At 37.2% G+C, this 25,955-nt stretch overlaps 1 protein-coding gene across 1 annotated transcript; it reads right to left on the minus strand.

Moving 5' to 3' along the window:
• Positions 1-781: 781 nt before the first annotated feature.
• slc7a8b (solute carrier family 7 member 8b) lies at positions 782-24,203 on the minus strand. The gene is given in 12 exon segments (XM_036597147.1): positions 782-1,110; positions 1,461-1,638; positions 3,204-3,353; positions 3,439-3,535; positions 9,900-10,003; positions 10,229-10,352; positions 12,978-13,131; positions 14,014-14,139; positions 17,510-17,555; positions 17,557-17,662; positions 18,531-18,735; positions 23,295-24,203. Coding segments are annotated over 12 exon segments (1,518 nt in total). The 5' UTR covers positions 23,416-24,203; the 3' UTR covers positions 782-1,003.
• Positions 24,204-25,955: the final 1,752 nt, after the last annotated feature.

Genomic DNA, 25,955 nt, shown 5'->3' on the forward strand with positions numbered 1-25,955 from the left:
TTAACCAGCAAATTTATTAAAAACATCAGTAAAACAATATTGACTATTTATTATCAAACGACATCCTTAAAGCGAGAATGCTTAAAGTGGAACGTCATCTATTTTTAAAACTTTCTGCATAATTCAGTGGTTGAGATGTAAACAAAGTCATTCAGAGTGGTTTGATGTGAAATGGTTCATTGTTGAGAAACTTACTGACGCAAATGTTCTTTACAGTGGTGGTGATAGGAACCAGGGGTTGTGAAGTCTACAATGCAAATATAGTCATTTTATTTACCATCTAAAACAGCCAGTGCAGCTACATGTCTTTTAAGGTTTTATATGAAATGTTTCAAATGGTAAAACAGTGGTAAATCTGGAAAAAATAGGTTTTCTTTAGGAACTAGTTTGCCTAACGCCCTGCATGTACCTCTAAGCTAATGTAAAATACATTCCATACATTTAAAGGGAAATACATTTTGGCCCACAACTTGTAAAACTATCATAAAACACTGTCAGACATTTGTCAGACATCAGGCAACGTATTCATACCAGATTTTATGTAATAACTTTGTTTGAGTTGGCTTTTAGAGTTATTAAATACTTCAGATGTCTGGTTCCCATCACTGTCACTGTGGCTGAGTTCAATCAGCAATTGCAGAAATAAAACAAAAAAAAAATGTGACAGCATGAGATTTACAATTACAAACCTTCCACAAAAAAATGTAATTATTGCAATTTCAAGCACCACAGATAAACAAAACGGAAGAAAATGAAACTATGACAGACATCGAAGCAGCAATAAGCTTTTACACAATTCATATTCTTGTGTGCGTATGTAAATCTGCTACATAGCAGTGCACAGCCTGGCCAGTAGATGGCAGGACTGCAACAGACAATTGTTAAGGCCAGAGCAAACTCAACACTCAGAAATCCTCATGGATGATTGTACTTTGTGTCCACACTTCAAATACATTTCAACACCTGTAAATAAGCTCATGTTCTGCTTAAAATCACTCTCTTGTCAGAGTTTCTCATCAGCTTCTTCTCTATTTTCTTCATCGTCTCTCCTCTTGTCTTCTGCGGGATACACCACCAGGCATAACTTCTGCCCCAAGCGTGTCATTTTAGCTGTGCAGAGACAGGATTGGAAAAGTGGTTGATGATAATAGTGATCATCATCTTCATTATAATAATCATTATCATCATTACCAACGATTTGTTGTAGCTGTAATAGTCACTGTTATTTATTAATAATGATACAGTTTGCTTACAATACAAGATGCAACAATGCTAAAAATAATATAAGAGAAACTGAAGCAAATCCAGTGTGGAAAAAATAGATTTAAGAACAAATAAACAACAACAACGGCTCAGAGTGCTTTACAACACTAAAAATAACTTAAAAAGCACTGATGAGGGAAATGTACATCGTTTTAAATGCACAGAAACGAGCAAAATTATCTTAAGTGCTAACCTACCAACGAATGAAATGAAGTTTTTGGGTTTGTTTTCCCAGTAGACGCCAGCGAAGTAAACTGGGACACCCGTCAGCATGATAGCCAGACCTATGCAACAGACCATCGGCTCCGAGTAGAGCGAGAAGATGAGCAGGAAAGCCCAGAAGAGCAGGTAGATCACAGGCCACGCCAGGCTAACCTGTTTGACAGTGATGCATAGATGGAAAAAGATGTTTAGATACTCACATACAACACATGGCAAAAGTTACATGGCAAAAGTGACCACCCTTTTCCAGTAAAAACAGCCACTGAGTACAAGTTTTTCATTTTTCAAGAGATACTTCTAAGGAGATTAGATAAAAGATGATCTACTTGCGTGAGAAAGAGGAAAGTCAGAGGAAAATAAGTGAAAAAACTGAAGTTAAATTGTAAAAGATAAAGAGAAAATGAACTCCTAACAACCACCTGGAAGACCTGGCAGACCACCAAAACTGCCCCAGTCAGATAAACAGCACTTAAAGCTTTCATCTTTGAGAGAGAGGAGGAAATCAAGCTCTTCAGATCTGAAAAAATCTACGGGTGCTTCCGTCCATCCTTCCACTGTGAGAAGACAACTCAGCACTATGAGTCTGAAAGGATGTGTAGCTGTCAAGAAGCTGCTGCTGAGAAAAGGAAATAAATAAAGCAGCTGTTGGTGCTCTCAGAGCAATGGACTGACCACCCCAGAGTCCACACCTCAACATCACTGAATGTGTTTGTGACTACTTATGAGAAGCAGAATGTGCAACCAACTTCTAAGACTGAACTTTGAAGCTGTGAAAACCCTGAGATTTCTTTAAAAAGCAAGACTCCCAAACAGAATGGAAGCTGTAATAAAGGCAGAGTGGACGCACTAAATACTGAAAAATTTGATATTATATTTAGCTGTTGAGGCGTTTGTGTTCTCTGTTTCCTGAAAAAGTAATTACTTGTACTTAATGGCTGTTTTAAAGGAAAAATGAAATTAATGAAAAGCAGCTTGGCACTAGATTTTCTCCTCTTTCTCAAAGATGAAAGCTTTACGTTCTTTATCTGACAGTTTTGGTGGTCTACCAGGTCTTGTATGGTTGTTAGGAGTCCCATTTTGATTTCCTTACACAAGAAGATTATCTCCTATCCAGTCTAAAGGATTAACCAGTACCTAACTGCCGTTTTGACTGGACATTAAATAAATAAAGGCTGTTTGCACAGTACTCTATATATCCAATGTAAAGGTTTAAACCAATGAAATAATTAAAAGATGAGAGCATAAGATCATATAACAAATCTTAAAACTCATTTGCTGGACTGGAATGTGGCTGTTGGTGTTACTGTCGTTGCTATTGTTTCAGCTAGCTAGCTTACATTTGTTTGATCAGTGACTGTAGAGCTGGTTATATGGCTCACAATTGGACGAATGTGCAGTCCTAAATGGGGCTTTTTTGGTTTAGATGTGCATTTGTTCAACCCATGTCCTCAAAGGTGGGCATATGCTTATGTATACGCACCACTACACTAATGGGTTAATGTGAAAACATTAACATGTGTGCAAAACATTCAGTGGGCTTTGTCATGTGGGTTGTTGTTTGCACTAATAATTCAGCCCTAACCATCAAACTGGTGTATCAATGTCAGAAGATTTGTGTATGTAGCTATGCAGTCAATCTATGTATGACTCAAACTGTTGACTCTTAATTGTCATTCAGCTCCGGTATACTGAAAGACATGAGCTGTGTGCTGCCTCACCTTGATTGGTCGATACAAATCTGGCTGTTTGATACGCAGCACAATCTGCCCAGCGACAGTGACCCCGTAAAACAGGTAGTTTATGAAGCCCACGTAGTTGATGAGGGTGTACATATCGCTGGTGCAGAGCATCAGAAGAGTTGATATGCACTAAAAGAGAGTAAGGATTTGTGTTTAGTGGTCAGGTGAATTCTCATAAGGAATATGGAAATGGTCTCCAATGGTCTTCACTTACAGTGAAAAGCAGTGCTGGGATTGGGGTGAAACGGTTCACGTGGATCATCGCCAGCAAACGAGGAAGATGGCCTTCTCTTGCTCCGACAAAGAACAATCTAACAGGAGAAAAAGGCAGTTAGGACTGGATAAGTGATTGATGAATTGCACAAATCAGTATGTTAATGTAATGTGTATCTATGAAAGCGCCTATTACGAACAGAATGGCCCTTATTCATCAAAGTTGAAACCTGAACAAAAAATGACCGCATGCAAATTTCACTGACAGTCAGGGCTCGAATTGTTGCAGATGTCTTCCTCTGATGGAATGTCTGACCACACCAACTGGCCACTTCATTAAGTACACCTACCTTGTATCTACACTCTTTTTCCATTTTATCAGCTCTGCTTACCATATAGGTGCGCTTTATAGTTTTACAATTACAGACTGTAGTCCATCTGTTTCTCTGCATACTTTGTTAGCCCCCTTTCACCCTGATCTTCAATGGTCAGGACCCCCACGGGCCCATCCCAGAGCAGGTATTATTTGGGTGGTGGATCATTCTCAGCACTGCAGGGACACTGACGTGGTGGTGGCAGGTTAGTGTGTGCTGATTGAGTTTTTAAACACTGTGTCCACTCACTGTCCACTCTAATAGACACTCCTATCTTGTTGGTCCACCTTGTAGATGTAAAGTCAGAGACAATAGCTCATCTGTTGCTGCACAGTTTGTGTTGGTCATCCTCTAGTCCTTCATCAGTGGTCACAGGATGCTGCCCACAGGACGCTGTTGGCTGAATATTTTTGTTTGGTGGACTATTCTCAGTCCAGCAGTGACACTGAGGTGTTTAAAAACTTCAGCAGCACTGCAGTGTCTGATCCACTCGGACTAGCGCAACACACGCTAAAACACCACCATGTCAGTGTCACTGCAGTGCTGAGAATGACCCACCACCCAAATAATACCTACTCTATTTGTTGTCTTTATGGCTGCTGCTGACTTTAAGCCAAAAGTATCTAAAGTTCTCTGCAGTTTGAGATGTGCTTGACCTTTCACGTTCTCAGGGTTTAAACTGGAGTGATGTGGCTTGGGGAGGGGGGTGGTGGTGGGCGGCAGTACAGTAGAAGCTCATATACTGCGATAATATCTCTGAAACTTCTAGTATTTTATATAAAATAACTGCAATCATACAATCACATCACTTCATCTGAAAAAAGGCTTCATTTTGTTCATTTCACATTTTATTCTTTTCAATCATTGAACCTCCTGTTCAACAACCATTGGCTTACAAACCTGGTGAATACTTGTCTTTTACTGACTGATCAAAACGTTTGCATGAATTAGGGTGTACTTCTAGCAAATTATATGTATATGAGGGCAAATTTGGGTGTGTCCATTGCGAATTACATGTAAATAAGGTACTTGTGAGCAGGCACTAGTTTTCACGCACTGGAACTGATTCATCAGTTGCACCCCAATCACTACTTGTTTTGTTGTTGTACGGCAGCTTCCTGAATCTGATATGGAGTAGTTTGTACATCATTCAGGTCTATCAAATCTGTGAATAAGGGCCAATAAGCATACGCTATTTAGTAACGCGCAGGTTTAGGAGGTGGGTGACAGATTACTGATTACTTGTCAATCCCAAATGATTACTATGTTACAGTAATATAATTTAATTACTTTCCTCTACTTTTGGATTACTTGTCTTTTTCAAAATCATACAATTCAATAAGAAGCAGTTGAAATAATTTCAACAATAATTTTAACTTAACACAAGGCAAAGTGCGCTGTTTTATGAAACCATTGTCTGCGCTTTGTGTACGTCCATTTAACAAATGTCATGTTTGTGGTGGAGTTAATTGGGTATTCAAATAAGGCATGTGCAGTTGTGAATTTAAAAATGAAATAAATCAAGTATTATCTTGAAGTGGCGTCACGATACACATATATTATTTTATTTTTATTATATTATCAATTCCATGCTATAAAATGTGTGGTGCCAGGAATGGTTTCTATAGTTCTATTTAACGCAATCCATAATATTCCTAATAGTGATCACTACAAACGTAAAACAACTGCACTCTGCAGCTCTCTGAACTGGAGAAAACTAGTTTGAATAGTCTAATTTGGCTAACAGCCAAGCTGTTTGAAACAGGGAATTTTCTCAGTCGAGTACAGGAATGATGGAGTAAGGGTGGTAGACTGACCGGTAACAGAGTGTTGACGTATGAAGCAAATGTGTCAGTTAAAGAAGTGAGGAGAAAAACCTGAAGCTAAAGGTCTTTAAAGGTCTTTTTCCATACCACCTTAAAAGGAACAGCAGTTACATGTTACATGTAGAGGAAAATGCTATTATTTATTAATAACAAGCTGGCAAATAGGAAAAACACAAGAGAAACCACACGTCCCAGCAGCTATTTCTCACCAAAGCATTCAAGAAACTGCTAAGTTGCAGCTGCTTTTACTGAACTGGGGAAATCTGCTTTTAGCTACAGTGAACCAGTGAGTTGTAATTCATTCACTGGTGTCATATGAACATTTTAAACTTTTCGTATAATCATCTCTAACCACCTCCAATCAGCCTGCAACTGTTTCACTTGATTTTTGTTAAGTTTTAAAGTGATTTTTGCTATGTTTTTAGATATTGTTCCATTTATTATTGTGTTCTCATTTATTTTAATGATGCCAAGCTATCGTTTTACATGTTTCAGTTTCTTTATTTATTTTATTAACTATATTTTTTTATCCTTGCTTTATCTTATTTATTAAATTTTATAATTTTATGTAATTTTATGTTGTAATTTTTTATGGTTTATTGATTTTTTTTAAATTTTTTTTATTTACTACTATGATTATTATTACTTTTTAGCATTTGTTATGTTTTTACTATTTCTGTATTGGCTTGGCTACATTGTAAATGAGGGTCTCCCTCAATGTACGAGTTTAAATAAAGGTTGATTGAATGATTGATTGAGTGTAGTGCCAATTCTGCATGTCTTAAACAAGTCACTTGCTCTGTAGGGATGGTAATAGCTACTGATTTGCACCTCTACTCGATTGCAGAGTCCACCTCTATTCAGTTATGTTAGGAGTGAATGAACCACATTAGAAAATGCCCTCTCACACTCATTTCAGCTGAGGGTAAGAGCTACACTTTATATAGAAAGACAAGACCAGCCTGTGAATTAACTTGTAGTATTATAGTATTATTGTATATAGTATTATAGTATTAACTTGTAGTATTATTATAACAATAACATTAAGTCACTTTAAAACATATATATATTGTTTTTAGATTATCCCTTGTTTAATATATTAGTACATAGCAAAGATTTCTTCTACATAGGTCCCTCCTGTCTCAATATTTTGTGTAAATTGTGTGTATATTTTGTGTATATTTAATATATTTCAGTTTCAGTGTTTTCTTTTGTATTTTTACTTTGCTACTTTGTCTACACTGTTTTTAGTATGTATATAATGCTGCCCTGCTGTAGAGTGATTATGTGTGCCTCACCACAAGCATTTCAATGCACGAATGTCCTGACATGTTGTGCAAATGACAAATAAACTTGAAACTAGTATAAGAATAAGTATACATTCTTATACTTATACTAATGGTCAAATCATATTCTCTGCTGTTATTGTTTGCTATCAGGATGGGTTCCTCTTATGAGTCTTGCTTCCTCTCAAGGTTTCTTCCTTTTGCTCTTAGGGAGTTTTTCCTTGCCACTGTTGCCATTGGCGACGCTCATGGGTGATTGGACCCGGATTTTTCTGTAAAGCTGCTTTGTGATATAAAGTGCTATATAAATAAACTTTGACTTGTAATGCTCAGTCCATTTAATATTGAGATGCAGCATTATAGTTTACATTTTTGTTTACTTTAATATAGATAATGTACTTTTGTTTATATTCTTTTTTTCTATTTTGTGTCTTTTAAGAAACCAGAGATTTTATTAGGGTGGCATACAGCTAGAAAAAATTATCAACATGTTAAATGACATAAGAAGTGATGCGCTTGTTTTTTTCTCTATGCAACTAAATCTTAAGAATGAAATGTTGATGTATTTTAGTAATTCATGAGGAAATTGTGCATATACAGACAATGTCAACTGCTGAGTTCCACCCCCCAAAAAAGCACTGTAGCTCAAGGAGCATCATAACGCTGTAGAAAAAGCAGCAGAGTAGATGATAAGATAATCTTAACACTACAATGCTTTTGGCAAACTGACCTGCTGATAAAAGGACTGAAAGTATCTAATAAGATGATCTCGTAGAAGATGGGTTGGGAAAGAGGAAAGCTACAATACTATGTGATAAAAAGTATGTGTTAAAAAAACACACCCTTAGTTTTAACCCTTAGAGTTATTACTTTTATTCTGATAAGCTATTCAAATGTAACTGTGTTATTACATATTTATTTCCATATAAATGTAATTACTCTATGAGTTACATTTACATTAGATTAATGTTCTGTATCAACAGGGTTGAGTCTGAAATATATCCCATGTAAGAACCCAGTTTTGTTTAAACTCATTTTCTTAACAGTTACAACTTTGTTGATCAACTCAGCAGATAGCTAACAGGCTAGCAGTATTCACTGAAGGATTCATTGTAAAACTATACATAAAAGCAATAAAAATACGTTACTTGAATGCCTTACAAGCATCAAATGTCCTTGTAATAAACCAAGTGTGGGAGAACGAAAGTGTAGCACTATTAGCCTGACGCTAACAAGACATAGGAAATCACATAGAGGTGGAAATGAGCATAATAATTTGATAAGAAAAACTTTTTATGAGGTGAAAATTTCTGCATTGACCACTGCTATATTATTATATGTTCATTATTATGTGACAGAAAGTTCAAAAGTGAATGACTGTAATATACTATGATGGGCAACTGAAACTTGTCCATGTTCAGCTGTCCATGGATGCTTGGAAACAATAGCCTATTCTAACAATCCATTTTGTGGTGGAAGAACTGTTCGTGGTTATTATTTTTAATAGTACATAGTTCGTGATTTTTTCACTGGTAAGGAGTGTTGTTAAGCCAAGTGGCTAATTGTTTTATATAACAATATAAATCATATAAAATTACAGGTTTTTTTGTTATCACATGTGCATTCTAACAGTTAAACTGCACCAATAGAAGCCCAGACAGTACAAAAGGTAACAAACGTTTGTTCACAATGTGCACTTCAGTGAAAACGTATTTGCCCCCTACTGATTTAATCTATTTTTTGAGGTTTGTCACACTAAATGGTTTCAGATCCTCATGCAAAAACTCTTACTGCATAACTCAACCGTGCTTGGGCTTAAGATCACAAGCTGGTGACTGGACGTTCCCCTGCACAATTTTCTGGAAAGCAGAATTCATAGTTCTGTCAATTATGGGAAGCCACTCAGGCCCTAAAGCAGCAAAGCATCCCCACACCATCAGACTACCACCACCATGTCTGAGTGTTGCTATGATGTTCTTATTGTGGAATTGCGTGTTAGCTTTATGCTAGATGTAATGGGCCCCATATCTTCCACAAAGTTCTACTTTTGACTCATCAGTCGACACAATATTATTTCATATGGCAAATGTGCGATGAGCCTTTATGCTTTTCTTGGTTAGCAGTGGTTTTCACTTTGCAACCCACCCATGAATACCATTTTTGCCCAGTCTCTTTCAAATGGTAGAAACATGAACGGTGGCCTTATCTGAGGTGAGGTTCCTTAGATGTTTATCTGGGGTCTTTTGTTAGTTTATGAATGAGTCGTCACTGTGCTTTTAGAGGAATTTTAGTAGGCTGGCCATTTCTGGGAAGATTCACCACTGTTCCAAGTTTTCATTATTTGGATTTAACAGCTCTCACTGTGGTTCCCTGGAGTTCCAGAGCCTTAGTTATTTGTAACCCTTTCCACACTTATGAATTCCAACAACTTTCTCATGTTTTCCCGAATTTCTTTTCATCATGGCATAGTGTGCTGCTACTCTTTAGAGAGCTAGAAATGTTCTACTTAAGTAATATTTGGATTCAGCAGTAATCAAGCCTGGGTGTTTCTAGTTTAATGGATCCTGTTTATAGACCAAGTTGGGTCAATGGGTTGATTGAGTAACTAAGGGGGCATTTACTTTTTCACACAGGGTCAGTTGGTGTTGGATAACTTTTTTTTCCTCCAATAAACAAAATGAACATGGAAAAACTGTATTTTGCATTTACTTGGGTCGCCTTTGTCTTCTACTAAATTTTGTTTAAAATATCTGAAACAATTGTATGACAAATATGCAAAAATAGAAAAAATCGGGAGGGGGCAAATAATTTTTATGGACAATACACAATAAAAAACAGACCTGTGATGGACTGTAAAGCTGTTTTTGACAAGAGCTTTGTATGATATATGCCATTTGGTCAGCAAGAATGAATGGAAATAAAGTGGGAGGAGCTTAAGGAAGTCTACTTTAAGAAAAACAGCATGAATCAACTAACCGAGACGAGGTGAAGAGAGAGCCGTTTACACCTCCAAAGGTTGACAGAGCCACGGAGATAGGCATGATCCATGACACCACGCCCAGCAGCTTCTCGCCAAAAATCTGTCAGCGAGGGAGACGAGGTGAGATGGTTGGGTGAGGTGTGGAGGACATTTAATACTCAAACGAGCTCAAGAGAACAATAGAGCCAATCACATTATAACAGGTGAAAGTGGATTTCGTGTTAATGGCAGATGAATCAGTCTGTCTAATCCACTGATGAATGGGTGTTTAATTTCTTGCTGAATGGAGAAGCCACTAAGCTGCTTATTGCGAAGACTAACTCACCACAGCCACAGCATTGGAGGCCAGCAGCTCATTTGGGCTCATGGCTGTGACATATGCCACATTTGCTAACACATAAACGAAGGTGACCAGTGGTATGGAGATGAAGATCGCCCGAGGCAGGTTCCTGTTGGACAGAGAGGAACCACAATTACTGTTCATGCAGTTCAAAGCTACAGTTTTATGGGTGCTTCTGATTTCTTTAGTATGGCAGAATCATCATGAAATCTTTCACTGGCTTTGTATATTTCACTGCTGTCCAAAGAAAAACAAGTATCTCCAAAATGGTAACTTTACAGATGAGAGCAAAAAGACATTTTATTCTAAGCAAATTTACTGGCCCAATCATCATAAAATTGTTACACAACAGTCATGTTCAAATGAACTATAAAAATAAAAATAAAAAATGAAGATACATGTTTTTTTTGGACAGCAACGATCTCCGTTTTTGCACGTTTTTTTGTGTACAAACTAAAGATGGCACAATTGCACTTCTTTCTGATAACACTACCGATATTGAAACCTTTAGTATTGGCCAATGCTGATACTGATCTAATATTTTTCCTTTCAAAACTTCTACTCTTTAAAAATGAATTGTTTTAGTGCATTTTATGGAATGTTTAATGTATTTATGGTAAATTGAGGCTGAAAACATGTATATTAATTGATACTGCTGGTATTTTAGTCAGTTCCTTAAATGTTGGCATACTTGGTGAAGATGGATTAAAAAAAAAGTTCATAAAAATGTGGTTGATTAGCTTAATCTCACACTGAAAATATAAGAGAAATGTAACCTGTTACGAAATTAAATAAAAAAATTAAATGTGGATTTAGTGGCATGTTTTTGTAATCTATAAGTAAACATACATGCCTACTGTATCATATGTGATACATTCAAACAATATATTATTGAAAAACAAAAATGTGACAATCATTTCTCTTGCAGTTCCACAAATAGCATAATTTTGAAAATATAGATGACTTTCTATTCCATGGGTTTGAATTTACACTGTTAATTGAAGCACTTCACTTGTGATGTCAGAGGTCAGAGGAGAATGGCCAGATTTGTTCGAGGTGATATGAAGGCTACAGCAACCCGAAAAAAACAGTCTTTACAACAGTGGTTATCAGCAAAACATCTCTTGAAGCACTTCGCTTGAGATAAGCATCTAAAAGTAGACAATCATGCTCAAACTACTTAAACACTCTTCTACCCCACAGGAGGAAATACACATCTAAAAACATCACATCACACAATGGGAGTGTGTACTATTTTAGGCTAGATTTCCTACAGAATTGGATCTGTTTTTAGTTTTTTGCCCGTCTTTTATCCAATCCAATCAAACATTTTCTGCAGATGTCGGCCTGATACCACATCCTTCAATACCAATATGCCATCTCTGGTATATACCTTTCCTTAAAAAATTAAATTATTAATTAAATTTAATAACATGATTTGGAAAACCTAGAAAGCCTAACAGCAATAAGGTGAAACAACTAGAGTGGATCTATTATTCCAAATGGTTTTCAGTGTGTCAACAACTACGTTCTCTTTTAAGCAGCTGTCTGAGAACTTGAACGTAAGAATAAATGGAGGTTTATATGAAAAACTAAAGTCAAGGGCGTATCTATAAGACAAAACTGTTTACTAGATATTGCCATCCATAGATCAGATAAGCAAAACAAAACAAAGATCTGCAGAAAATGTCTGTCTGAAGGAACTTTGTCTCCAAAGGCAATTTGACCAATGGATAAGCAAAAATTTTGCATGCAACTGCGTCTCCCCAGAGACACTTACCAGCCACTTTAGTGGAAACTCCTGTGCACCTGCTCAGTCATGCAATTATCCAATCACCCAAATACGTGGCAGCAGCGCAGTGCATAAAATCATGCAGACATGTGTCAAGAGCCTCAGTTAATGTTCACATTAAATATCAGAATGGGGGGAAAATGTGATCTAAGTGGTTTTGAATGCAGAATGGTTGTTGGTGCCAGACGGGGAGGGGGTTCAGATTTTTCAGAAACTGTTGTTTTCTGGTATTTTCATGCATAACAACCTCTAAAGTGTACACAAAAAACACCCAGAGAGCGGTAGTTCTGTGGGTGGAAATACTTTGTCAATGAGAAAGGTCAGAGAAGAATGGCCAGACTTGTTTGAGGTGATATGAAGGCTACAGTAACCCGAATAACCAGTCTTAACAATAGTGGTCATCAGCAAAACATCTCTGAATGCAAAATGTGTCGAACATTGAGGTGGATGGGCTACAACAGCAAAAGACCTTGCAAACTTATGGTTCTGTTCCTGTCAGCCACGAACACCACAATTAACAGTTCTTCGATTGACTTCTTCTGGCATGAAAATGCACTTTGTCACATCTCAGTGATTTCAGTGACTGAGTAATTGCATGACTGTACAGGTATTCAAAATAAATTGGCCAGTGAGTACAAATACATTCAAAATTACTCAACAAAATGAATTTGTTCATGAAACCAAAAATAATCACATGTAGTGGTCTGGCCACCAATTATGACAAATAATTAATGTGCACAGGTGATGTATACACTAAAAATCATTGCTTTTAAAAATGTGTACATTGATTTCACATGAATGAAATGTACTGCATCAACACAATTGCTATTGTTTACTTACTTTTGGCAAGAATCTTGTTCATGTAATGTATTTCATTCATGTGGAACCGATGTACACATTTGAATCAAGTGCATTCGAGCAACACTTATGAATGTACATTACTTGTATGGATCAATGAGCTCCTCTGTAACGTAGTTGAGAAAATTCCATCCTCCATATGCAAAGGATCCTTGCAGGAAGGCCAGAGCAATGCGGCCCATGTCATACTCCTGGAAAGGCTCAAATGCATGGACTGGTTCCAGCCAGTAAAATTGCCCTGGATCCACAGAGAGTTCTTTGTTGCCAAACATCACTTCACATTGGAACAATAAATAAAGCTACAAGAACAATCATCTGAATGTACACTGAGTTGCCACTGTATTAGGTACACTTGTGCCTACACTTTCTGGCCATTTTATCAGGTCAACTTACCATATAGGTGCACTTTGTAGGTTACAGTTACTGACTGCAGCTCATCTGTTGAGGCAAAATTGTTCACTCAACCCCTACTCTGTGCATCAATTGAAAAGAACCACCATAGAACCACTGGAACCAAATATTGTTTCGGTGGTGGACTATTCCCAGCACAGCATTGCCACTGACATGGCATGCTAGTGGGTGTTGCTACAGGTTTATCAGGTTTAGCAGCACTACTGGAGTTTAAAATTACTATGCACACTTACTGTCTCTTATTAGACACCTACCTTGTTGGTATAGAGTTAGAGACTGTAGCTCATCTGCTGATGTACAATTTGTGTTAGCCATCCTCTAGCCCTTCATCAAAGGTCAGTTTCTGACCACAGAGCCACTCTTGGCTGGGAGACCACTCTTAACCTAGCTGTGAAAATGATTTGTCCCCGACAACACCACTGTGTCTGATATGCTAGAACCAACCATGTCAGTATCACTGCTGTGCTGAGAATGATCCACCACCCAAATAATATCTGGTCAGTGGTGGTCCTTCGGCAGTCTCTTTCCACTGATGGATGAGGTAAAGGGGGGGCTCATAAACTGTGCAGCAACAGATGGGCTACAGTCTGTAATTGTGAACCTACAAAACCACAAGATAGGTGTTTCTGAAAAAATGGCCACTGAGTGTGGGTGTAGGTGTATTTTCAGAGAGTAGGTGGATAAATGCAGCTGTAAAAGTCATAGGTACCCTTGCATATCTGCACGATGCCCATGATGATGATGAGCCCCAAGGCCAGAAGCTTGCCAGCAGTGAAGAAGTCCTGTACCCGTGTTGCCCAGCGCACGCTGGAGCAGTTCACCCATGTCAGCAACACTATGGGACACAGAGGGAAAATCTATTGATCAGGTCAAAGTCAAACCCTTTTTTTGACTGAGTTTTGATATTTATGGTCCCAACTGAGGCCTGGATTTAATAATTACAGTTCGCTACTGTTCCATTCTACATCACAGAACTCTTTTAGCAGTCTATCAGTGTAGAAGCAGACCTCACACTTTTCTCATTCATCACCACAATGACAATGAGCGTCTCACAATGAAATACTTATGGTAATGTCATCTTCTCCTAAGAAAGAATTCAGAAATCAGTTATCCTTTTTTAATACAATGTTAAGGTCTGGAGGGCACCTTATAGATTCATAATATGTGGGTAAAATGAGCTTTTTATAACCTAATGCTTTAAAACAGAACAATAAAATAAAAGGCTGGAGGCAAGACAGGGTGTGCAGAGTCAATACAACATAAAACGATATAGTTTTAACGGTTTATGGCGCAATTATGTTCCCTAACTAAAGGTACTGAAGATGTACGCTTGAGGGTGCCACCCTAGCGACAGTTTATCACCTTTTTTCTGAGAACCAAGTCAGAATTGTTCACTGTGGTGGTGATAGCTATGTCTCTAAAAGCTATGAGATAAGATTTAGGCCCAAGAGCTGCTCTTAAGATGCATTCATGGCAGAAAGGTACATATAGGAGATTGAAAGGCAAAATAGAACCCAGAGAAATCTTATTTTTCATATATACTACTATTTTACCATCATCAACATTACATATAAAACTCAAAAATAGGTTCACTGGTCATTTGGGATAGTAAATGAAATTACTATATTTATGTTATAGACATTGCAACCAACTGATTCCTTTCACAATCACTGTATAGAAATCAGTCAGTAAGTTGCTCCAAATTTATCCTTTCACATCAAGCTACTCTGAACGACATTGTTTACATCTCAATGACTGAATTATGCCTTTTTTAAATCGGTGAAAATCTTGTTTAAATGGCCTATTATGCAAATGACAAAGAGTAAATGAGATTTTTAATGGTGAAACACCACTGACATTGCAATTTAGTCCAAGACTAGGTGTAATCCAAGTCTGAGAATCCAGTTGAATAAGTATTAGGGGAGCGTGGCGCACAAATTAACATGGACTTCTTATGTTGTTAAAGAATTTAAGGAGCATGTGCTTCTGGCCACATTACCACATTTCCTAGCCTCATTCTCCCACCAAAATTCAGAGCGATTCATCAGCGTTTTAAAGAGATCTGTGCCAAAGAGTGTTTTCAGGGCATGTAAGTCATTTTTTTTAACACAAGCTTTTTTCGGTTACTGAGCTATTTGTGTAAATAGCAAAATCCAACCTTATATTACTTTAATCACCATCTCGTTGCTGACAACGTAGCACCATTTTGAAGCATGTGACGAGCTCACAGCAAGTGCTTGCTAGGGTTAAGTACAGCCTCAGTACTGCGGGATTCGTTGTAACACTGTGTTACAACTAAGTCACCTTTAGTAAACAAAAACAAATAAAGTAAATTTTGCTTTTTGTTTCATGTTTACACAGATTTTAAGATGAAACAATCTGTTTCTTCTACTTTATTTGTATCTTTTAGATGTTAGTATATTGGTTTTAAATAAGTATATTCATGAAATTGACATTTACAGTTAGTAATAATAGCTGTAGTAATTCAGAAACAATGTTCAATATTCTACTGATGTGTGATGCTTTTTATTTGCCGTCCTTCACTGGACGAAAAAAAAAATTGTCATTGTTTGACACAGAGTCTCATGTCAGTTTTCATATATAATTTGGTGTGTGTGTGTGTGTGTGTGCGTGTGTGTGTATCAATTGAGCTGTCTGTCTTATAGATAGATAATATATCATGAAGTATGATTGGAAAATATATTTATTTCTTGTAACACAGAATTATATTGAATTAGATAAGTTTGTACTAATTCATCAGGCTTTTCTAGCAGGTGTTAAACTAACCCTCTGTCTGTTACAATTAACAATTACAATTAAATTCTAGAACAACAGGTTAAGAAACAAAGTTAAAGTGTTCATTTGTAGCAGAGATGTATACGTTGCTTGTATAAAAACATGATTATTCCACCTTATATTGTTTTTCAACAAAAAACAAAATGTGTTAGGTTTTCTCCTAACTATAATACTAACATACAGGCTTTCTAAGACAAGGCTGAGAACTATGATTCTCAGTGAACAGCATGCTGTTTTCCATCCACCAAGCCAGTCAGGACAATGTTTAAGAATCATGCCAAAATGCTGTTGGCTGTTGATCTGTATGAACAAGCTCTTTGAAAACACACATGTTAGACTGCCAGCATGCTTATCATGAATTTTTATCTGTCATACTTAAATATCACAAATTACAGTCCCACATTGCTACAGTACATTCTTAAAAAAGATAGTGCTTCTTTGGTTCTTTAGCAAAGAAAATGGTTTTACATAGAACCATGAACGCTCAAAAAACACTGCATGATTAAAGGGCTCTTTGCATCATGAAAGGGTTCTTCAGATTGAGGGAGAACTGTATAAATGTGTTATAGATGCTTCTATATAGAACATTTTAGAAAAAGGTTCTATAGCACCCAAAAGGGTTATAAGCTTGTATCGTAACAATAACAGAACCCTCTTTGGTGCTATATAGAATCATCTGTAGCACATTTTCCATCAATCTGAAGAACCCTTTCAAGATGCAAAGAACCCTTTAATCATCAAGGGTTCTTTGAGTGTTCATGGCCCTATACAGAACCATTTTCTTTAGTAAAGAACCCTTGAAGAACCATCTTTTTAAGTGTGTACCATATCACTATCACTACACTGTTAGTGGGCACTGATGGGAAAAAAACAGAAATTACAAACCACTATAATCGTATGCAAAAGTTTGTTTTTTTATGGTTGATCCTCTAAATTAAAATAAGTGAACACATCCTCTACAGAAACTTAAATATGTTTTTTTTTCTGCTCAGCTTCCATTTGCTGCATTTAACATATTGGAAGAATATAAAGTGTGCTAAAACTTTTGCTCAGGCCACATTTTATGTACATTTTTGTTCATAATAATGTTAAATTTAACAAATAAATATATGCATTAAAAAATGCATAAAAATATGCATTAAAATTTGCAGAAGAATTTGTGATCTCTGTAAAGAATGTGTTAACTTATTTTCACGTACAAAATCAATAAATACATGCAACATGTTGACGGGGGCCCAAACCTTTGCTTACGACTGCACATTATGGGCCACGACACCAAAACAAACCCACTATACATTCAGAAACTTTGTGTATACGAACAAACCAGAAAAAGCAGAAAAGGAAATCCATCTTACACATATTTTGTCCACATTCACATAATTAAACATGACAGCTGTTTCTCTACTCACACAGGCAAACAGCAGCGAGCAGACGGATGCCGCTGTCTGGGGGCAAAGCAGGACGGGAAGAGAGGCTGCAGGACGTAGTTGGAGAAGGTGAGGGCAATGACAGCCTGGTTGGTGGGATAGATGACCAACAATGCTATCCACAGCCTCAAGAACCTGTAGAACACATTCATACTGTCAACCTAAAAGTACATTGAGAACATTCCATTCTTTCAATCACAACACAAGGTACAGACAGCTGGAATGATCCCCAGCTGGTACACAAGTGATGACTGGCTGGATGTTTGCTTTCATTTCATTATATCTAGGACAAAAACAGACGTCTTTATGAACAGGAGCACTGGGAATGCTAGTTAGTTAGCCCGTCTTCATTTTTGTTTAAAGAAATAGCTCAGTTTTACACATTTAACCCAAATATAGTTGATCAGCCAAGACCTGTCTGGTGTCTAAAGTTACTGTATAGTCGTTAATCTCACAAAGACATGCTTATGTGCTTTCTGAAACTGTACCACATACTGTTATCTATAAAAATGGACAAAAATGGAAAAGTTCAATAAAATAACTTGTACTTACTCACAGTTTATATCTGGAAATTCATAAAATGAAGGGTGGACATTTGCATGGTACTGTATGTAACAATATGTGACAATCATCTGCATTAAAAAGAGATTGGGCCTTTTTAATTGGACATAATTCAGCACAGTGTGTGAGATGACAAGTAGACTTTATTTAATTAATTCATTTTTAATAGTATTTTACAAAATGTGGCACTACTGATTCTTTTGTCTCTGCTCCAACTTACCAAACAAGAAAATTGCGATACTAAATGTCTTGAAATATTGTGATACGTTTGCCGTATCGCCTATCCTTCAGCCCCAGGGCAAAACAAATGATAAAACATTGCATACCAAACGTCTCTTGACTGAGTGACTACAGTTGAGGTAAGTGTACATTTGGTTATTTTCCAAACTACTGCTGTAAGAGACAGAGACACGCTGCTAGATAAAGAAACAATAAATATTACCCAGCTAGTCCTCCAAAGATGTCCTTAACGTAAGAGTAGTCTCCTCCCGACTTTGGAATAGTGACTCCCAGCTCAGCATAGCACAGCGCTCCAATGGCAGTGATGATCCCTGTGATGATCCATATAATAAGAGCCAGACCCACTGAACTGGCGTTCTCCAGGACTCCCTTTGGACTAACAAAAATCCCAGATCCAATGATGTTACCTGAGAGGGAGAGATAAAACACTGAGTGTAAGAGAGGAACTGGTATAGTAGTATATTAGGTACACCAACCTTGTACCTGCACCCATCTCATAGAGAAATGTGATGTATGGCCACAAATGCACATATATCACAATGGGTCAGACATATATTTCCAAATATATGTACATGCATGTTGTGTACATACAAATATTGAACATATATGCATGATATATGGACAATAAATGCATGTTGGTATGGGTGAACAAATATATGCACAATACATGGATGACAAATATATGTCTGATAGGTAGTGAATACATCCCAGTACAGTTATAACCGATTCTATTGATGTTTTAATGCTTTTATTACACAGCTTACAATGTGTGTCTTTAGTGTTTAGTTATGTAGCCATTATACTACAGCTATTTCACAACATCAGAAAGTTTATGGGAGAAACTAAGGAGATGCATATAAACCTTATCATAACATAAAGCTAGCATGTCACTGCTGACGGAACAAAACCACGTATCTCCAGAATGTAACTTTACAGGAACGTCAAAAACACTTTTTTACTTTTAATGTAAATAATAATAAAAAAAATTTCTCAAGTAATTTTTGACAATTCATCATATGATTTTGACACAACTGCCCTTTTCAAATTATGTCAAAAAATCAAAAATGACAAAAAATGGAGCTATGAGGTTTTGTCCAGACCGTAGCGATATATAAACAAAATATATCCTCCATTTATGAATAATGCCTTTTATGAAAAATTGTTAAACATGTCTTAGACATACCTATGTACCTATGTGGATGCCCGAAATAGATATCGCTTATTTGAAAATGGCCAATTTTAAGGAAGTTAGCATATGTAACCTATATGTCCATGTTGGACAATTATAAGTAAAATATAAGGAAAATCCATATATGCTAATATATGTCATATATTAACTCTCTACATGGCCACAATTTTATTACACACTTCTATAACCTAAGAATAGCTCCACCAGTTTGTATTGAAGTCCTTGTAGTCCTGAATAATAAGCCTTAGTATGTAATAAGCCTGGCATTTTAAGGGGTTAAAACCTTTATGTTGCCATATATCAGATTTCCATATGAGATTGACCATTTTATTAGACACATCTAGCATATATGCTATATGTTGTAATCACTTTCCATATTAATAATTGTTATTCAGTAATAACTGATAAAGTGTAAACTGAAACGTCATAGATATTAAAGGGTAAAGCAATGGTGTGTTCACAATGTGAAGTATTTTAGGAACAACAGATATGACATGCAAAAAAGGGTTATTCTCATTATCATGACAAATACTGGAAACCAACTTACATAAATACCGGTGTCCTTTTTTGGGTATACAAACAATGATTCCTGATTGAATAATTCAAAACAAACCTGAATGATCTGAACGATTTTGAAAAGGACTTTTAGTATTATTTTTCAGTTATTGTAACACAGAAAGTATTGAAGTTATATTTGTTTTTGGCAACTTTTCACAACCTGCGTACTGTCACCAGACAAAGTGTTTTAAAAGCTCTTTATTAAAATAGCCCATTTGTTTTGCAAAATATAGTGTTTTGCAATTGTATCTCATTATTGCAACACACTGGCAGCCATTGAGGTTCTCATGTTACTTTTTTGGTTCACATCCTTATAGTTTACGATGAAAATATTGACGTGAAGAGATTCAAGAGTTAAAAGTAATACACACTCATAAAATGATAAATACAGGTAATGAGGAACATGTTCTGCATTTGGAAACATTGCAGTAAAGAGAAGTAGGGCAAAAAAAAAAGATAAAATCTTTAAAAAAATTTAAATGAAGCCTGCAAACATTTGACTATGAACACTTTTTATCTGCATGATTCTCATGACACTCAAATGTTTAGAAACACATTTAGGTTTGGTGAGAATGACCCAAATGCTGTTATATAATCTTTACTTATCTGTTTATAGGGATTTTGTCACTATGAACAGCTATTTCATCAGTGAGATTTGCTCACTGCATTGAACTTGAGGTATTCTGGAAACTAATTTTACTTTCATTTTCAATGCTTTTTCATCTAAAACTCCGTTCATTGAAAATGCCTTTCTACAGATTTCCACCTGTAGAACATCAGCATCATATTAGAAACAATTTATCCATGTATCTGCAACAAAACTGGTTTTATATTATTAAAAACAGCTACTACAAACTTATGACCAGCAGCGTAAGTGGTCTCTTTGTAGGTTTACAGTTATTGACTGTAGCTGCATGATTTATCCGCCCCCCTCTATGCTGTTCAGCAAAGGTGAAGGACTACAACAGGACCACCGCTGACCAGAAATTATTTCTGTGGTGGGCCATTCTCAGCGCAGCAGTGATATCAGCGTGCTAGCGACATGGTTGTTTGTGTGGGGCTGGTATGAGTGTATAATGCCAGGGTTTTTACACCCCTCGGTGCCACTGCTGTGTTGAGAATAGACTGCCAAACAAAAAATATCCAGCCAACATTGTCCTGAGGTTAGAAACTGACCACTGATGAAAGGCAAGAGTCAAGTGTCAGGTTTGTGTCAGGAAAAAGCAGAAAACATATTTAATGGGAATTTACATAGAAGCCTCAACAACTAAACACACACCCACACACAATATCTAAACAACTTATCCTCCTGGGTCGTGAGGGGTGCCGGAGTCTATCCCAGTGGTCACATGGTGGAAGGCAGGAAGCACCCTGGACAAGTTGCCAGTCCATCATACAGACATATATGTTCACACACACATCCTTGCAGACCCATAGCACTGAGTTGTCTTCTCACTGTGTAAGGATGGACAGAAACACCTGTGGATGTTTTCAGATCTAAAGCAAGAGTGGAGCCTGATGGTGGCAGTTTTGGTGGTCTACCAGGTCTGGCAAGGCTGTCCCACTTTCTCTATCATTTCATTATTTTTCGGACTCCAGTTTTGGAAACTTTCCTGTTGTTTTACTTCTTTTCCGTTGACTTTCCTCCTTCCTTATGCAAGTGGATTATTTCATATCTAATCTCCTTATTATTATTATATCTTAAAAAAACCAATAACTTGCACTTCATGGCCATTTTGACTGGTGGTCTCTGTCTTTTGCACAGTACTGAATTAAGTGGCACTTCAGCGTAGGAGTGAGCACAGCAGTAGACGGATTAACACAGTAATCCTAGATCACCGTTAAAATGACGATGCCGTAAATGTCTGTAATGCAACCAAGTTTCCTTTCCATTGTAAGGCTTGAATGTGTGTGTAGAATGTCTCATTATCTGTCAATCACAAGGAAGTGCACTGAGTTTTGTTTGGGTATTTTTTTGCTGGGTGTGTTTGTGTGCTTGTGTGGGACATTGCATCAGAAACAGCATAAGGTGGAGGGGACTGCTTCCGGCAGCTAAGCCCCAGAGTTCTCATTTGGTGACCTACTTTGAGGGCAATGCATTGGCTGCCATTAATGTATTATAGTCGCACTGCCTCCCTTTCTATCCTCTCCACCGACAAATCCACCTATGCCCCAATAATCCTTACAAACTCTGCTATAAATCTGTTCACTTGGAGCTCGTCCACACTTTCTCATTTAACACTTGCACAGAACTGTAAAAAGACATGTTGAGTACAATATAGTAACTATGTTGCTGAGAAAACCGTATCAATGAGGCTGAATGTCTATTACCTTCATTATTAATGCTTATATAATGTCAGAGACCACCCATCATTTATTTACCTTACAGGCGAAGTGACATATATTCAAGTTCAGTCTTAGAAGTTGGTTTATGATCAAACCAACAGTTTTAAGTTGTCTTCTCACAGTGGAAGATGGACAGAATCACCAGAGGATTTTTACTGAAGTGAAAGTGTAAACTTGATTTTCTCACAGATTAAAGCTTTATGTGCTGTTTATCTGATGGGGATAGCTTTAGCGCTTCACCAGGTCTTGCAGGTTGTTGTTAGGAATCTCACTTTCTCAAAATCTTTCAATAATTTTTTAAACTTCAGTTTTAGAAACTCTAGTTTTTCTCCCTCATTTTCCTTTCCCCCTCTTATGTAAGTGGACTGTCTTATATCTAATCTCTTGTTTTTAATTGTTATATTGACTTAAAAATTCCAAAAATGAAGTGCTCCCTCACACATATATATATATAAATTATGTCAATATGGACATAATTAGAAAGTGCCTGTCGCCCTTTATGTTGTGTGTAAATTTAATTATAAATGGACCAAAAGAAATGACCCAAAATTACTTGGAAAAAAAGTCTGGTTCCTTTGACTTACATCAAAAGTAGAGTATGTTTTCGGTTTTCCTTTCTTCTGTGAAGTTATATATATATATATATATAATATATATATATATATATATATATTATTATTATTATTATTATATATTTTACAATTTGATAGCCTCCCAAAAATATATATATATATATATATATTTATTTATCCTGTGTGTTAAACTGAAAACCTCAAGCAAACACTTTCATATGAGGCAGATTACAGCACGAGGCACTGACCGTCCACCATACATACACTAACCCGTCCAGCAATGTGAGGTAATGTAACTCACCCACGATGATACAACAAGCGCTGATGAGGCCGATCTCCTTCTTCAAGGCCACTGATGAGCTTTCCGTGTTGGGGTTCGTGGGGGGTCCTGGTGACCCCCTCTGTCGAGGACCACCGTCCATCTTTCCAGTAAGCAGCTCGAATGAGTAACTTCTTCTACCACAGCTGCAATTCAGCCTTCTCTGGCCCCTGTGTTTGAAAGTTCGCCGGGAGAAGCAAATACAGGTTTATCCCTTCGTCCGAGGGGGTCTCTTCTGCGAGGGGTCTGTCTTGCCAAGAGCAGCGTCTACTTCCTGCAGGCTTCACATCTACTCTCAACATTTTCTCTTGAAAAAAGACACAGTTTCTCAGGCGAAACGGGACATTTCGCACCACATGGTAGTGTACCACAGTTTCTACCACAGCAGAGGAGGATAAACAGCCCAAATTCACACTGAAGTAAATTGTTCTTCAGTGAAAAACGAGCCAAAAGAACCAGGTTCACTGAAGAACAGCAAACCAGCACCTGTCAGCAAAGGAACTGGAGCTTTTATTGGTCTTATTTGTGTTTTTGTGGTCTAAGGAGACTCCAGAGTGAAAGGTGGAAGCAACAGCCAAGCAGTCCTGGATCAACAGAAGGACTTAGTAAAGTAAAAGCGAGTAAAACGTGAATCATTCTCCGCACAGATATCGAGTTACAGCTGCTGGAGCAGAAGTGACGCCAGCTAAAAGCATTTGAAAATGACGTTAAGGTTAAATAATTTACTCCGAAAACTAATTAAAGTTCGCCTACACCGAGTAAACGTCTCTGCCCACCTCTGCCTCAGACTACACACAATAATAATGTATTTAATAATAAAATAACGCTAAATAAAGCCTAATAAAGCCGCTTTATTCGCCATTTCTCTCCTTTGTTTTGTATCAGCGAGCTGTTGGACCGACTGAGGAAGCCGGTTTTAAACCCCGTATTATCAAATAGTGAACTCGGCACCCGCCCGCAGGAGTACGGAGCGCTGCTATGGCAACGGGCGTGCACGAGGCCCTGTCCTGCGCTGCGATTGGCTACTATCGGAGGACTACTGGTGAGTGCGAACACCTAGCCAATCCTAGCGCAGCAAGACGACCCTATCAGCCAATCGTAGAGCTGGAGGGCGGGCTTTGTCGGAAAACAGGCAGGTAAACAAATAAACACAGCGATTGGACGATTGGTGTCCTATTCGCGTCCCACTGATATTACAGTCACAATTACAATCACTAAACAGCATATAAAATAGTTTAGGACAGTTTAAATAAAGGTGCAGTGTCCTTCACGATAACCTACGTGAATGTTTCATACACATAGAATATTAAACATGAAACTCAGTTACATTTCACCTTGAAATATAATCATTAAAGCACTTAAAAAAAGGTTATGAAAAATTTATATCATTATATTTCATTATATTTTATTTATATCACTCACCCCCATTACCTGAGCATGGCTGGCCACCCTCAAAACCAGCATATGCTGTGTTTTGGATGCTGGTGTGCTGGTAAACCAGCACCAGACCAGCATAAACCAGCTTAGTCCGTCATTGAATTCATGCTGGTCAAACTTTTTGCAGCAGGGAAGTTCAACTTGATCAAACATGTTCAACAGGAATTTGCATCGTGCAAATTCCCTGAGGATCACAGGAAGTAAAATAACTATTCTCTTTATTTTCAAGGATAATGTGACATCAGACGGATGAAGACAATTCAGAAGTATAACCCCTCTTACCCAAATTATAGACCGAAAGTAAATTATTCATTTAAAGGAACCATTTTTGAGTAAATCATTTGAATCCCATACCCTTAACATGGACCACGTTTTGTGTTTTTACTAATTCTTTGTAAAAAAATCCTCACTTAAGCCGCTGTCAGCAAAGAAACCCTGTAAAAACTGAGGTATTGTTCCTAAAATGGGTTAATAACATGTTTTGAATGGTCAAACACACTTTTTCTCAGATTCAGTGTTTAAAAATGACAATAATCAGGCTTTTTTAATGAGTTACAAGGGCTGAATGGCACACGAATGTGGAATCACTCAACAAACAAGGCACTTCTGATTTGTGTGGCTAAGCATGTTTTTCCTTTAAGTATGTTAAGCTCTCTCTGGAATTATTGGCACCCTTGATAAATACAGGCAAACATGTCTTTGTTATTGATCAGTAGGTCCAGAAACTGCTTTTTGAATAAGGCACATTTCAGGACAGCTAATCAGAACTCATATACACACACACACACACACACACACACACACACACACACACACACACATATATATATATATGTATGTATATATATGTGTATGTCAGTCTTAAAGGCACAGTAACAATGTTTAATTCTGAAAAGCAAAAGAGAGGTTGCAAAATGCTCATGCAAATAAAAATTCTGACTATTTTTGGTGCATAAAACCACCTTATACATGTTATAAACCTCAAAGCATATAATAAAATACAAGAACAGTACATAATATGGGCCATCTAAGTAAATATACTATTATGCTTTTATAATGATGAGGCATAATGACATATTAACTCCACGTACTACCATCTCAGTTGGTCTGCAGGACTCAATGGGCCTGTTTACACCTTGCATTATCCCCTTAACAAGCCATGGTCCTTCTATAGCTTAAGAATAGCTCCATTAGTTTGCACTGAAG

This window comes from Colossoma macropomum, unplaced genomic scaffold, assembly GCF_904425465.1.
Source record: "Colossoma macropomum unplaced genomic scaffold, Colossoma_macropomum, whole genome shotgun sequence".
Taxonomy (NCBI): Eukaryota; Metazoa; Chordata; class Actinopteri; order Characiformes; family Serrasalmidae; genus Colossoma; species Colossoma macropomum.